The 15,372-nt window shown below is 41.8% G+C and overlaps 1 protein-coding gene across 5 annotated transcripts in view; it reads right to left on the bottom strand.

Moving 5' to 3' along the window:
* DENND1A (DENN domain containing 1A) overlaps positions 1–15,372 on the bottom strand; it is a 152,953-nt gene that overhangs the window by 24,949 nt on the left and 112,632 nt on the right. For all 5 annotated transcript variants that reach the window (XM_053962529.1, XM_053962530.1, XM_053962531.1 and 2 more), the window contains exons 14-18: positions 7,694–7,795; positions 7,109–7,196; positions 6,539–6,579; positions 5,565–5,636; positions 4,443–4,499 (exon numbers count right to left, since the gene is read on the bottom strand). In XM_053962529.1, coding sequence (XP_053818504.1) covers positions 4,443–4,499; positions 5,565–5,636; positions 6,539–6,579; positions 7,109–7,196; positions 7,694–7,795 — 360 coding nt within the window. The remainder of the gene's footprint in view (positions 1–4,442; positions 4,500–5,564; positions 5,637–6,538; positions 6,580–7,108; positions 7,197–7,693; positions 7,796–15,372) is intronic.

Here is a 15,372-nt window from a genome sequence, read left to right as displayed (position 1 = left end):
GAAGTGGCAAGGAGAGATGGAACTCAGAGCTTAGTTAGCTTTGCATTTCATCTTGGAGTCTGTGTGCACTGCATGTGCCTCCGAGAGAGGGTACAACACCAAGGGCTGCCTGGCAGAACACTTTTTGTTTGCTTTGACATTAGTTCTCATCTCCAGAAGTGAAGTGACCCACCAGCCCAGGTTAGAGGACTTGGCAAGTGCAGGGTGTGTAGCACAGGTTTTGAAAAAGACAAAGGCCTGCAGACACCAGGAATCAGAGAAGGAGCAAAGAGTTTGAAAGTGAGTTGAGAAACAGTCTGTAACACAGTGGGCCCCAAACCTTACATCTCTGCAACAATGCCAAGGAAATAATGCTGGGTAAATATGGAGAGAAGGCTGCACAGGCTGGAGCTCTGCAAGGCTGACCTGAGGGTGGCTGCTGCCACCGGCAGGGCTTTGATTCCCTGACCTCTGACACGGCCGTGAGCCCCCGGCTGGCTCAGGTACAATAATGAGCCGTGTAAGCTGATGGCCAATTAGAAATGGTTCCTTTGGACACACACTGACCTAATGTGTTTAGGTCAAATGAAACAAAAAGCTGGATGGACTTTCTAAGGGGCTTTGTCTGCTCCACAGAGAAGCTGAGACCCCTCTTTAGATCCAGCTGGTAGAGCAGTGGTTCCCCAATAGGGCATAAGGATCATGGGGAATTAACAACTTGTTAAGGTCAAACTAGAGAGAAAAACTTTTTCTTCCCCTCGCCCTTCAGCTGCACAATGCCACCTTGTCTTGAAAAGGTACAACAAAGTCCTCCGAATTAGCAACGAAGAGCCCCAAAGCAAGGCATTGACAAGAAAGCTGAGTGTCTGTCAAACTCCCACTCCAGCTCCAGACAGCACTGAGCAGCCAAGGGATCTCCTCATTTGGGACTCACACAGCCTGTGGCAGCACCATTCCTTGCAATGAGACCAAACACAAACCCTCTTTACATATTTCTGTGCGGTGGAGCCACACTGAAGGTGCCTGGAGCTGCCAAAGCTCCAGCACTCCCAGGGCCACCCAACCTGTTCTGAGCAGGGGATGCAGAGCCCTGCCTGGGGCTGTGGCTCCAACCAAGGCAGCACACAGCTGGGAGGCAATGGAGAGCAAAGCACCTTCCCAGGCAAATCCCCAAAAAACCAGAAAAAGGACACTAAAGTTTGGACACGAGGGGAATGGGAGGAGATGAAAGATAGAGAGATTAAGCCATTAAGCAAAATCCCCTCAGATGTGTAACGATCACTGCAAATCCTTGAGCTTTTATTGCTATAGATTGCCCCTACTTCTCTGATGATATAATTGCATATAAAAGATAGCATGTTCCTAAAGCCTACTTCCACTGTGTTTGGTGCACAGACTTCTAGAGAAACCACAATAATTTTTTTTAAACTGCTTAATAAAATATGAGATTTAAATTATTTGATTCCTCTCTATTTTTTCAACATTCCCAAAAGGCAAACAAATCATCAAAATGGCTTCACTCATCAAAGCAAAATCTGCTTCACAAAAGTTTGTTTTCTATCTTCAATGAAAACACATTGGAGTTACAGTGAAATCTGATCTTAAATTTTGTGATGGACTGCAAACACTGGCTAGAGAGGAGCAAAACACATTCTGAGTGTCTTGAACGTTGTGCAGGTTGCGTTATAAAGCTCTAAATGAGTTGTTTCTAGAATACCAGGCATTAACTAGAGCCACACAGGGCTCTAGTAACTAAAATAATGTTGAATATATTAATGCCAAGTGCCCAACCATTTATTTAAATTGTCTTAGCCAGAGCTTTCAGTAAGTTCCATTCTCCTGACTGAAAGTTGAGGACGGTACCATTCATATTCCTCCCTCTTCCTAATTCTATGCAGTTAAGCTTCAAATGAGCCACTAACGGAGGGACTTGACCACCATGGTCCGTCTGTGAGATGGAAAAAGGCAGCCTTTGAAAAAAAGGAAAAAAAAAAGGGAAATGAAAAAGAAAAAAGGGGGAAAAAAAGAAAAAAACCTGTATCAGATATAAAATAAAGCTACTAGGCTGTATCTATTAACAATTATTTGCTCTCACTCATAAGAATCCTCTGAAAACTATTTCTGTTGCTTTGAAATACTGCACCACAAATGAACAAGGGATGGAAATGGAGCACCATTCAATCTCCACTATCATATTAAAGAAGGACCTTACACACACCACAGTGACCTCTCAACAGGTCAATCCTGCATTTCTCATTTGCAATTCAAACCCAAGACTGGAGCAGACCAAGGGCAAAATGGGCTCTTGATTATATTTAAGAGGTCACCATTGCTATGCAGAGTTGGAAGAAGCAGAACCTCCAGCTTTATTGCATTTTTAAATTATATCTTGTACAGAAGCTGCTCAGATTTGGCAGCAAAAACTGGAAAAGGGATGTTTATATTTGACTTTTCCTTACCAGGGGCCTGCATACTTTCTATATTAATAATGGAAAATAGTATGTTAAAATGCAATGGACAGTAAGTTCAGTTTAAAAATAACCTTAGGTTACTCTTAGAAGATGAAAGACTAGCATCCCAAATTTGGCAAAAAGTAAGTATTTAATGATACCGGAATGTCAGACAGTTAACACACATGCTAGTGAGGAAACAGGATAAATACAATGCTCTTACATAAAAACTAGGGAGGATGCATTAATAGACCTGTGCATAACAGACCCATGATGGAGCAGCACAGACATTTAGATTAAAAAGGAGGATGACCAAAGCAACATTTGCTATTTTTATTACTTTTAACAGAGGAATCCCTAATTTTAGTTACCTTCCTACCTTCCTTCACATGGAGAAGAGGATGGGATAGAAAAGGACAGAATAATAAAGGAAGGAGAGGTTGAGCAGTGTGTGACAACTACTCACAGCTATCTTTTAAGTTCCTGTGAAAGCCTATGTTGAACAATCATGTTTAAGCATCTCCCTTACAAATACACCACATAAAGAAGGCTAAACGAAACTGGGCCATTTCGTTGTAAATGTTATGTGTGTTTTTTTAAAGAGAAGCTTGCTGCTTGACAGACCAGGAAGACAACAATAATAATAAAACAAAGCAATGACTGAATGAGGCTTTTCTCAGCCTCATATACAAATGTCACACAACAGCACACAATTCTATTAGCATTTAAAATGCAGGAAAAAACCTGGTCATGTTACACAGCTCCAACTGCTTTAGAAACACACACGGGAAGGCAGAACCTTATGTCCAGAAGTTAAACACACGGAATGACATAAAAAAAAATCCATGTACAAGAAAACTGCTTCATGTTTCTATTGTTTACAAATTATACCTACAGTGGTCATATATAATGTAGAGTAATAAAATAACATAAAAGCATCTGAAGCAACTTTATCTTCCCCGAGATTCTGCAGCAATGTCTGGAGAGTGCAGAGAGGGAGCAGCAGCTGGAATGGACACGGGCAAATCCTCGCTTCGCAGCCCGGCTGCGCAGAAACCCCTTTGGAGGAACAGCCTGGGGACAGGCTCAGGAGCACTTCTGTCTGCCCACCAACATTTGTAGCCCTAACTTAAGAGGATGGTCTAGAGATTTAGAAAAGAAATGTACAGAGAGAGCACAGATTAAAAAAAAACCCCGAACTCCTATGCAGCAATTGAATACAAATTTCTGAATGAGAACTTCAGTTCTCTCAGCAGGTCAGCTGCCTGGCTTCCTCTGTGACTCTGAGAGCTCTGATGCACAGAATAAAGGGATTATCTGCAATAACCCAGGGCAGAGTTACCCAGGTACTCATGAGGTGTGTGCCAGTGTGGCTGTACCTGTGGTTGAAAAGGAGCAGCTGGGATTGGATAACACATCCCTCGAACACAGCGGAGCAGCTGGGAATTGTGCTGTTTACAAACACACACACAGAATTGGGAAACAACAGTCTGAGTATTTTTTCCTGCAATAATTCCAGCTGGCAGTGGACACCAACTCTAATAAATTCCTTCCTGTCTGAACTTTGCAGCAGACATTCAAGAAATGCAGAAATCCCCTTCCCAATGGCAGGCAAACATGATGCTATTTTTCCTGACTGATTACTGCAAAAATAACAACAATTTGCCATTTGCAAAAAGTTCACTGCCAGAACTGTAGGGAAGTGCTCCCAATCCGCATGCAGTCCCCTCACACAGTGCCCCAGCACGAAAGACAGAAGCAGGACCACTCCAAGCAGAACACTCAATTTTCTGGCTTTTGTGGGTTTAAGTCAGAGCTTTCATGTATTTGAAGACAATTTTTTTTTTGTCTGTGAATATTTATAAGTGTGAAAAATCCAGGACAGCTGGTAATGCATTTTGAAGTGTGCTAACAGCACTGTATCAAACAGCTTCCTATTGATCACATCATGCTTTCAGTGGCTGAGGATTTCAGACGTGGTGCTTATACATTTTGAATAAGAACTTCAAGTACCTTTTGCTTCAAGCGGTTTTTCACTTCTTTTATTCCCATTTTTGCATGATCTTTTGCCTGCATGAAAAATAATTTAAGTTAAAATTCCCTTCTATTTCCAGCAGTGACTAAGTTTGTTTTCAGTTAACAAAAATGGCAAGAAAAAATGTAACAGGATACTTAAAACACGTTAAAACAAACAGAAAGCTAAAAAGATCCCAAATAAACAAAAAACACCACCCCATCTTTGTTGCAAAAATTTTGTTTGCCCTGTTTTGAAGCCACAGACATCTTTCATCTTTTTGCATTCCACACCCTCAGTGTTCCCCAGTAAGTATTTATCTTTGCTATAAACTTCTATTCTTCCACACTGGCAGTGAGCCTGCAAACTCTCCTCACAGTGCTCTGGATGCCAGGTCCATTTAGTAGAGCCAATCTCATCCTACTCCTCTCTCTCAGGCTGGAGGAAGGCAGGAAAAAAAACAAGTTTGAATGGTTATCTCAATGATTTTCATAGCATTATTTCCCGGAACTGAGCATATAAGAAATTCTCACTTGTTTCTGTGCTGTTTGATCTGGCAGAGTGGAGCTGGCAGCCACACACCACAGCACAGCAACACACCAGCTGTTTGTTAACAGCGCTGAAAACACTTCCATTTAAAGAATAACTCAGTAAGTTGGGCTCTAAATAAGCAGGTATAAGAAATCTCTAGGGAAAATTAATTGACATTTAGAAAAGATGGAAACAATTTGGAAAATGAGAGGATTCCCTTCTCTCGATGAAGCTGCAAGCAGGGAAAGCCGAGGTAACAATGATTTCCAGCAGAGTAATGATGAGATGGTAGAGCTGCCTAGCAGAGAACACAGGCACTATTTCTCAGAAAGAGTTCTGTGTAATAAATGGAATTTATCATCTGTACTTTCAAAAGAAATCACAAGTTCCCATTGTACTTTGCATTTCAATTGAGTTTAAATTTCAAAATGACTTTTTCATTTAAATTTGAAATTTGAATGAATGTATATTTTGAGTAATTTTGTGAGTCCAATAAAAATGGATGTAAGTCTTGAGTCTCATTTGAAAGGTTAAAAGAGAATTGTAATTAAGACTCTTATCTCAGTAGTAAGCCAGTACTCAATACTTACAAACTTATAGACAGTCTTCATGGCAGGGTTAGCCTTGGTCTTTACTGTGTTTAAAATGGCTCCACTTCCTTTCTGTAATTATAGTAACAAGGGAAGAAATGTTATCAAAGCTCTTTAAAGCAAACAGCCATCTAAAATCCACCATTCTTAACTTAAAATAACAGAGCATTAACTATCCTTATTAGCAGAGCTGAGTATGAAAAGGTCAGATTTAAAGAAAAAGACCCAAGGAAACTACTCTGAATGTCGCTCTGGTTTTGCCCAGTTCTGTTTAATACAGCACTTGTCCAAGAGACAATACGGGTGCCTCCCAAGAGCCCTTGTCTTACACGTCTCACAAACTGTGTCCTGTGCTTCCACTCACCTCAGGGCTGTTCTGTACATTCCACTAAAATCCTAACCAAGTTTAAGACACAAGTATCCTGAGCAACACTCAATGTCTGAGCCAGAGACTGACTCAGGACAGTCTATATGTTCAATTTGAAGAGACGAGATCTGGTTTTACTTTGCTCTTTTCCTTTTCCTCATCCCACAGTCCTGATTATCACACACATGGTGCCTTTTTAAGATACAAGTAGTTGATAAAGGGATAAACTGAGGGAAAATGAAATCTAACTCCAGTCACAAACATTAACTCTAGAACAGTTGAATTTCATGTGATGAATATAATCAAAGTGATGAGCCAGTGATACATCAACTGCAATGATCTCTTCACCTGGTGGTTGTTCTACACCCCTGCCACACCCCATGGACTATTGCTGTACAGCACCTTGCTGAGAAACACAGAAGGGCAAAATCCAAGGAATTAAACCCTGGCTAACGTTGTCAGTGCAAAATAACATTTCCAGAAATCAAATTTGATTATATGCAATCAGATGTAAACAGCTTTAAGATTTACTGTCTCTGTCACTACATGAAAATCTTCAACGGGCCAACCCCAGTTCAGGGAGTCTGGCAGGATCTCGTGTGCTTACCCTCACTGTGGACAGCCACTGGTGGTACAGTTTGTCACTACCTACAGAGAACCAAACACACAAACAAACAAATTGTAACCTTCTGCTGAACAGAAAACAAGCTCAAAATGTGAAGTGCTGGCACTTAGTGGTTCTGGAGCATGGACAGAACAGGACAGCCAGCCTTTTCTTTCAGTAGAAAACATAACATTGATGAGAGATTTACATTTTCCTGTTTTCTCTGCATTGTCTCAGACATTTGAGAAGACAGGTGTTTTTAAGTTCACTAAAAGAAATCAGAGGTGGTTCTGGGTAAAGCCAAGATTTTTCCTCCAATGCAAGAACTCTTTTATTTGTACTTTATTAAAGTGGTAATGCTGAGGTTTTTGAAAACTGAACAAGCATTACTCAGACTACAATACATTATTCAAAGCTCTTGACAGAGGAAAGAACAAAAATTTAAGACACTTCAGGCTGCCAAGATCACAAAGCCTCAGTTATTTACCTAGCAGTAATGACCAATTCCGTCACGATAACCCACAAATGGTAAGCCAACAAAAGTGTCTGAAATTACCTTAAAGTATTTCTTACCTGCATATTCTCCCATATTTATCTCCTCTTCAAACACGTCACTGAAGCCCTCCCCGGAGTTCAGCAGATCCAGACGCCCATCAATGAACTGCATCAGCATTAGAAGACAGAAACACATCAACCATCCCATTCTTCATCTTTTCAGAAAGACTTTAGCCTTCATTAGCTGGAATAACCTCAAGGTTTGCATTGGGTAGGGACTCAAAATAGAATGAAAATACCACCCAAACTGACACAATGTTGACCACTGCCCTAAGGTGTGCCCTAGCATTCATGTTTGGTTACACACACGTTTTCAGCTGCCCTAAAGCAGTGGTTCTATATTCAACAATAATATGCTTCCTGGACAAAGTTTACAGGAGATATCTTGGGTCTAGGTATGCTCAGGTAAGAAACACCCTTGAGCTCAGAGACCATTAGTGGGAAAACCCATCCACCTCTACAGAAAGCACCTGAGTCAGAGAGAAGCCAGCAAGCAGGAACTGAGGTGCTGCACTACAGGATCAAGAGATTTTGAAACAGTCCCCCAGACCCCACCTGAATTGTTACAGAATCTGCTTCCCCATGGATCACTGGAGGCAGTACCTGCTTGAAGAGCTGGAGCTGGATGGCATTCTGCAGGAACTGCCTCATCACAGACGAACGGTGGGACACGAATGCTTCTTCGCAGAAAGTGATGGGTTCACCCTGGAGAGTTCAGAGCATTAAACACTCTTACAGCCTTGACTGAGTCCCTGTGAATCCACTGCCTGCACCTGACCTTCTTCCCTTCCAAAGTAATCAGGTAAGGAACACAGGCATTACCTAGCATTGAGTAAACTGCACTTTATTTGCAGGTCCCAGCCACAGGAAGGAAAAACAGGCTGGAAAATGGCAGATCATCAAAATAAACCAGAGTAGCTTTGCACACATTTTGCTAAAGCTGAAGAACTTTCATAATTCAAAAAGCTAATATCACTTACTCTCCCCAAAATATGACACAGTCATGTGAATTCTGTATACTCTGCTTATTTGTCTCAGCAGAGCCAGCACAAACGGGTCAGGAATGTCCACTCTATTCTTTCCACATCTCTGAAAAACTCATACTGGAGGAGTGGAATTTCCCTTTTTCACAATTTTGTCGGGAAAAGACAGAAATTGTTTTGAAGCTCTACTTTTATCTTATTTTAATGAGTTATGGTAATGCTGAAGTCTGCTCTGTATCTGCCATAAGGGCACCAGTTTCTTCCACACTTCTACAAATACACAACATAGCGAGCAAATATATTTATTGAATTAAAAACAAGTAACAAAGAAGGACTAAATTAAAATTATGTATAATTTTTATGGATGCTCATACTAACCCATATATATGCTTATGGATGCTCATAAAAACCCAGAAAATATTTGGACTCTTCATCTGTTGAGTATTCAAAATTAACATTAGATAGCAAAAAGTCTTAAAGCATCCCCTTTAAAAAGATGATATCATTCTATTTCTGAAAGCTTTAAATTAGTAATCTCATATTTACCACTGGCTGTGTAAAACGAGACAACAGGGCAGCTAAAATGACTGAGGAAAGGATCAACTGCAAGTGTCTGTTTAAGGATGGGAAGAAGTTACTTTCTTAGGAGAGTTTTTATCACCCCTTGCTTGAACCAGGGAATTTCGATGGATTTGGAAAAAAAAGCAGGTTTCTTATGTGATAGTTATAGTTTCAGGGTAATTTATTTTAAAAATAATCACCTGGTTTTGATTTACTCTTTTTACAGGGCAAACCAAAATCACTACATGCTTTCCAGGCAAGAAGCCCGAGTGTGAAAAAACTACTTTATTCTTCTTTGCTGTGGCTTTGCTCTCATCAGAATAAAAAATTATAAGACACTTCATTATAAAAAAAAAAAAACAAAGAGAAAATGTTTGGAAAAACAGGTCTGGCTGGTATGTGAGTGTATTTAAGACACTGGTGCCAGTTTCCAGGACGCACATGACAAAGATTCTGGCTCCAAAGCCAAGGTGTGCACTGTCTGAAAGGTTTTACTGCATTTAAATGACTAACAGCTGTCATCTACTTGACCAGTGTGAAAAAGGCTTTTTTAACTTCAGATACTGGAACGTAACAAAGGATCCCTGAAAAATATTTTATCCATGTCAGAGAAATCTGAGTGAAAAGAGCTGGAAGGAATGGGTAAAGAGAAATGGAGATTAGTTCACTAGCACAGACATTCACCCAAGGAAGGTTTAGCTTTTGTTTAATCCTCACTTAAAAAACCCGTCCAAGAAAACAAGCATCCCTTCCAATCACCTACAAGAATGCGAAATTTCTCCCACGGCCAGAGCAGAGCGTGGACACCGTGGGATGAGCTCAGCCCTGCGAAGGGGAGGCGGCTGTGCCCTGCTGCACCCCAGCAACACACACCCTGCAGCTGGGGCACCAGCAGTGCTAGCACACTTCCTTCCCAAAGTACTAATGATTGAGTTTGTTCATTAGCTTGATTAGACCTTTTGACTTCTTAAGAGACATTTCAGGCTCAACGGCTGCTGGATGACAGAAAAAAACTTTAATCATCGAGGTCAAGCGTGAGCTTTGCAGCTCAGAATGCATTAGTGCCTTCCACCCTCGCTGACCTCCCCGAGGCGCGTACACTGTTCCACCCCCAGCCACAGCTTCAGGACAAAAAGACAAGCTGGACAATAAGACCATTTTCCTGACAGATCTGGTTAACTGTAAATTATAAAGCTAATCAGCTCTGCTTTTACTGACAAATGACATTATACAAGGGGGGACACCCGCAGAACTGCAGATTTGGTGTGAAATGAATGGTCTTGTTTGCATGTGAAACAAGTAAAATAACTTGTCCTGAAAAACTCATCAACTCCTAAACTCGCTGGTTCCAACAATTAAAATTTAGGACTTGATTCATCAACACCTTAAATATCTATTAATCCCCTTTTGAACTGTAAATGCCTAACAGAGGCTGAAGTATCATGACTCGATGAGGATTTTGACTTGATCTGTAATGTTACAGATAATTCACATCTATTTCAAGATTGTATCACAGAATTATTTTTATTACAAAAATGTACACATTTAATCTGCAATCTTAACACAACAGAAACAACATTAAAATGTAAGATTAAGATTCCCAGATGCACTGAAAAAATAGGTGCCTTTTCTTTATGTCTTTGCAAATCTCCCTTTATATGACTATTTTATATTCATCTGGCATAATGAAGTTCATAAGGGCAGTGCTGCATCTCATGACCCCTGAAAAAGCTGAAAAGTTTCAGCCCACATCTGATCTGCCGCCAGACCTATTTTTATATTGGAATTCTGTTACATTCTAAAATAATGTTTAAAACTACTTAAGGCAGCAATTGGAAAATAAAAGGAATCTAGGACTTATTTCAGACTGTTCTAGAGTTTCAGGAATCCTGCTGTTTTATTTTAAGAATCCATAATACAATTTAAAAGATAAAGCCCAATTTTGTTTAGTTACACTGTAAAAAATTTCACCATCCCTTATATTTTAAGGAAATCACTTTTCCTCAGCTCACTGGTTATGGCAGGAACTTTCAGAGTGAGTATGAAGGATTAAAATATGTGGGACAGAAAACAGCTCAGATGAGAGAATGACATGGAGGAAGGGACAGAGGCAAACACAAAGGATGTTTTTGGAAAGACACAGGAGCTCAGAGAAGCCTTGGAAATCCAACGACTCCTGCAGGAGTGTGCACCTCATACCAGTGCTTTGAGGGCAGCACGTGGGTGCTGGACAGAACAGTAAGGTAATAAAGACAGGGGTCAAAGGCGGGGTCAAATTAGGTCAACAGTGAGAATCCCTCATACAAGCAAAGATTTCACAATACTCAATTCTAAGAGGGGGGAAATAAACCCAACAAAAAGATCATCAAGCCCAAGAAGGCACAGCTGAAGACTGTTTAGACAGCTCTCAAAGTGGTGCCACGGAAGGCAGGAGGGCTGTGTGTGCGTGAGCACGGGCAGCACGTGGGGCTGCTGATGAACTCTGTGCCCACTGAACTGTGGGTGCCGTGGCACAGCCTCGCTACAAACAGCATCTCGAGAGCTGCTCTGCACTGCAGCAGCTCTGCAGCACGGGGGCTCAAGGCACACGAGATGCCCATGTGGCAGCGGACAAGCTGCAAGCCCAGTGCCACTGCAGCACCCCCCAGTACACAGCAAACCAAGGGTGTGCAAGCCAGTCATGTTTGTTATCACCAGATGCTGCAAATAACCATCCTGTACTGACAATGGTTAGGCTGCAAATGGCAAAGTAAAGCCAGTAGGTTTTAGGGATATTCTAGGACTCATCAGCCTTAATTCCATCCAGAATGATAAAGCAAGACAGGAGAATGATCTGGATATACATGTGTCTATGTCAAGTACAGCAGCAACCAAAGGCAAGGCACTGCTCTGCAGACCTTTCCAGAACTGTGTTTGCAATGTCAGGGAAAGATTAGCTCATCACAGCTGAAGAAGGATCATCAGCCAGCCAGCGGGATTCCATAAAGAAAACCTGAAATTGGTGACAGACACCTGATAGGACATTAGCTCATTCAGCTTGCAATTGCACTGACGAATAACCTCCCATAACCAGTCCATACATTCAGCACAAGAGAGCTCTTTGCATCCACCTCAGTCATAATGGGATCCAGAAAGCAGAGATCAAACTCTCTGCATTAAGTGAATGATACCAGAGCTTTATTAGCATCTCAAGATGCAGCTCAGGAACAAAGAAATCACGTGTTCAGAGGTTTGACCACACGCCTTCTAAAGAAAAGTACATTCAGGCTCTGTTCAATAAGAGACTACCAGTTCTGATAAATTATTACTGCCAAGTGCAATCTTGAAAAGCGTTTTAAAGCCATGTATTACGGATGCAGACTGCACTGCCCAAACACGCAGTGTCTCACCTAAGAACTCAGCTCCTTCACCAGCCCAATTTCAGACTTTTTTTCAGTTCCTCACTACAGAATACAGACTCTGGTAGAGACACAGCAAGAGGGCACAAAACCAACTTCAAATAAAAGATGAAACTGTCAAAAAATGTGTGACCAGAGAAAACTTTCATGGCAGAGCAATGGTTTTGCTTCTTCTTTCAAACTCTGTTAGTTCATCAAATGCCTGACATTTTCATGTTAGACCAAATAAAACGACACACACTCATACCCACAACTAATGAAAGGACATCACTGTAATGGAGCCAGCCAGCTTTCCAAGTGTTCATATGGCTAATTCCAGCCATTGCCTGCCCTGATTTCATCACCTACAGCAGCCAGACACTTCCTGTCCCTATGCAACTGCTACAGCTTCCTAGATGGAACTCAAGCATCAAGCCTAGCACATGAAGTGCAAAGAAGCCAGCAAGAAAGCTTTTAGGGCTGGGAAGAAAAAGAAATGGAAAAAAAAAAATCACCATTTCACAGATCAAGAATAGAAGCATGAAAATAATAAGTAACTTGTACACGGTCACAAAAGTCTCTGGCAGAGCCAGGGAAAAGAACCGAAATTTCTTTAATCCCTGCTCAGTCCCTTAAATACAAGGCTATTCTTCCTCTTCCTACTTGATATTGTGTCAATGCAGGAGTGTAGGTGTTGAAAGACTAACAAAAGGAAAGTAATAGTATGGTATTATGAGCTGAGAAACCTAATCTTTATCAGATACAGCAAATCTCTATGATGCTGCCTGCACTGGGAACTCTCTCTTTGTCCTGAATATGCTTTAAATTACTGGTATAATGTGTACTGGATATTGTTCCACTCTTATATTTATTCCACAAAAACCCCTGTGGCCTGCATGCGATTTTATCATTAGCTGGCAAGGTAATTTCAGGGCCTGGTTCTGCAATCATTCCATGAGCAATGCTCCCATTGAAGCTGGGACGTTCGGCATGCAAAGCAGCTGCCAATTCAGGGTCCCTGCAATGAAAAAGCCTTTTTCTATTTTAACTATTGTGGAATATTAGTGACAATACAGAGGAGGAGAAAAATTGCAGTGCAATTCTTTAAATGAGTTATTTTATACTATGACAAAATATAAAAGTGTGCTGGGAAAAACAATCTACACAAAGTATTGCCTATCAAGAATAAACCACGAGCTATTTTTGCTTCCCCTATTAAAACTCAATAGAATACAAAGTATTTTGTTAAAATAGGAAAAAAAAATCTCCGCAGAAATAACAAATCATTGGCTGAGATTTACAAATGACCAACATGCCTCAAGATCACAACCGTGAATATTTTGCTTCCTTTGATTTCTTAGATACATGTAAAATGTCCAAACTCATCCAAATCAATGAGGTTTCCAGAAAAATATGTTGAAAATATGTTTTTGTGCATGATGTAAATTACTTCTTTGTCTCAAGAACCCCAAAACCACATTCAATAAACAGCTATTTTGAAGAGCAAGGTGTTTTACTGTAAGATTTAGATGCTGATATAGATGCAGAAGGAGAACAAACTGTTTTTAACTTCACTAAAGCAATGTGAGAGAAGCCTTAGTCATAAAGAGAGGTCATAAAATCCCACTCTCTTAGCTAAGTAACAAACCCCCTGACTCTATAAATAAAATGGATCTAATGGAATGAAACTTTAATTTTGCACTGAGTTAGACACACCCGATCTCTGGTAGATCCACTGACGTACATGATGTAAGAACATGGCCTGCAGTGCCCCCTCCTTCACAGAGTAACTGGCAAAGGAAATGCTACAGCAGAACTCACTGAGGGAGGATCTGTCCTCGTCTTACACCACTCAGTAACTTGGTGACAAAGCCTCAGCTACTGCCACGGAAAAATACAGCCAGAAAAGGCTCATCTTAGAGCAGATCCTGTCCCCTGAGAGAGCTTACCAGGGGCTCTGGATTAGAGCACTGGGAAAAGGTTCCATTCCCTCCTGCCCAAGCCACGTACAGGTCCCTGAGGAAACTTAAGTGGTCAGTGATGAATACATATATGCACACACGTGTGTGCTCACTGTTCTTTATCACAGAGGTGAGACTGTAACTCAGTAACTTTGGTCCTCTTAGAGACACCCCAGCATCCACTCCTGGGGACAGCTGGAACCTGCCATTCCAAAGCCACTTGCATTTGCACTGCTTGTCCCAGAGCATCAGTCTGTTCTGTGTCTGCCAAGGCACTCCACAGAGAGAGCTGAGCCATCAGGACATAACCACTCAAGATGCCTTTCCTCAGGGATGGAGGAGAGCAAAGAAAGCATTTCCCTTTTAAAGTAAATGAGAACTTTTCACTGTCCTTTTACCATTTTCTCACCCATTGTCAGAAAGAGGCACAGATTTTACCTCATGAGAAGGCAAGACACAGAAAACACCACATCAGTATAATCATCAAAGCTGCTGATCTTCTATCACTTTCAACCCACAATAGGCTTACGATCAGACATATTAGAAAGTATCATTTTTATAGGTTATGTTTGATTTCATTTTCCCAGGCTCTCCTGTACAACACCTCACAGCTTGTAGTTCTTATTTAAATACTTTAAGAAATAAGAAACAAGAATAAAAAAAAGAAACCTCGCCTCTGAGAGCCTGGGAATGCTGGGTCTTCCAAGCAGTTAGTGCCAGATCTGTAACCTGCCTCAGTTCCCCAGTTCCACCCTGGTACATTCACAAACAGGAAGTTGCACCCAGTGTGAGGACAAAAAAGGAAGCAGACTTTTCCTTTCTCTGCTCTCCCCACACGTTTTGCTCTGTCCATGAACCGTCGTGCACTCCTGCAAACCCACGGCTCACACGCCGCAGTCTGCAGCAAGTGCAATCATGTCCGGTTGGGCCACACGGCTCCTCCCAACTCCCATCCTACCGCAACACATTTCTGACATGGAAACTACGCAAAATTCCCAACTCCTTTGTGAGGGGAGAACGCCGTCTAATTAGAGCCCATGTGCAGGGAAGCATCTGGCTGGGAGCAGCGGTTCGGCGGCTCCCGGAGTTGTCGTGGAGACCAGGCGGGAGCGCCCGGAGCTGGCTGGCCGGGGCACGGGGCCAGCAGCACGGCTGCGTGCTCTGACAGGGAGCAGATGGGCAGGGACTGCCGGGCTCTGCTCCCCTCCACACCCACACGCCCTCAGAGATCGGCTGGAGCTTGTACAAGTCCTTCTCATCTGCCCTGGAACCTCCGGCTTCCACCAAGGAAAGGGAACTGAACATGCCAACGTTTCCACCAGAGGAGTCCACATGCAGTGCATGCATCCCATTTATGTAACGATGATGCGAAGCTGCAACAACTGACAAAACGTGATGCA

Source organism: Vidua chalybeata, chromosome 21, assembly GCF_026979565.1.
Source record: "Vidua chalybeata isolate OUT-0048 chromosome 21, bVidCha1 merged haplotype, whole genome shotgun sequence".
Classification (NCBI taxonomy): domain Eukaryota; kingdom Metazoa; phylum Chordata; class Aves; order Passeriformes; family Viduidae; genus Vidua; species Vidua chalybeata.
The sequence above is the reverse complement of the archived record's forward strand: the minus strand, read 5'-3'. Positions and strand labels throughout refer to the sequence as shown.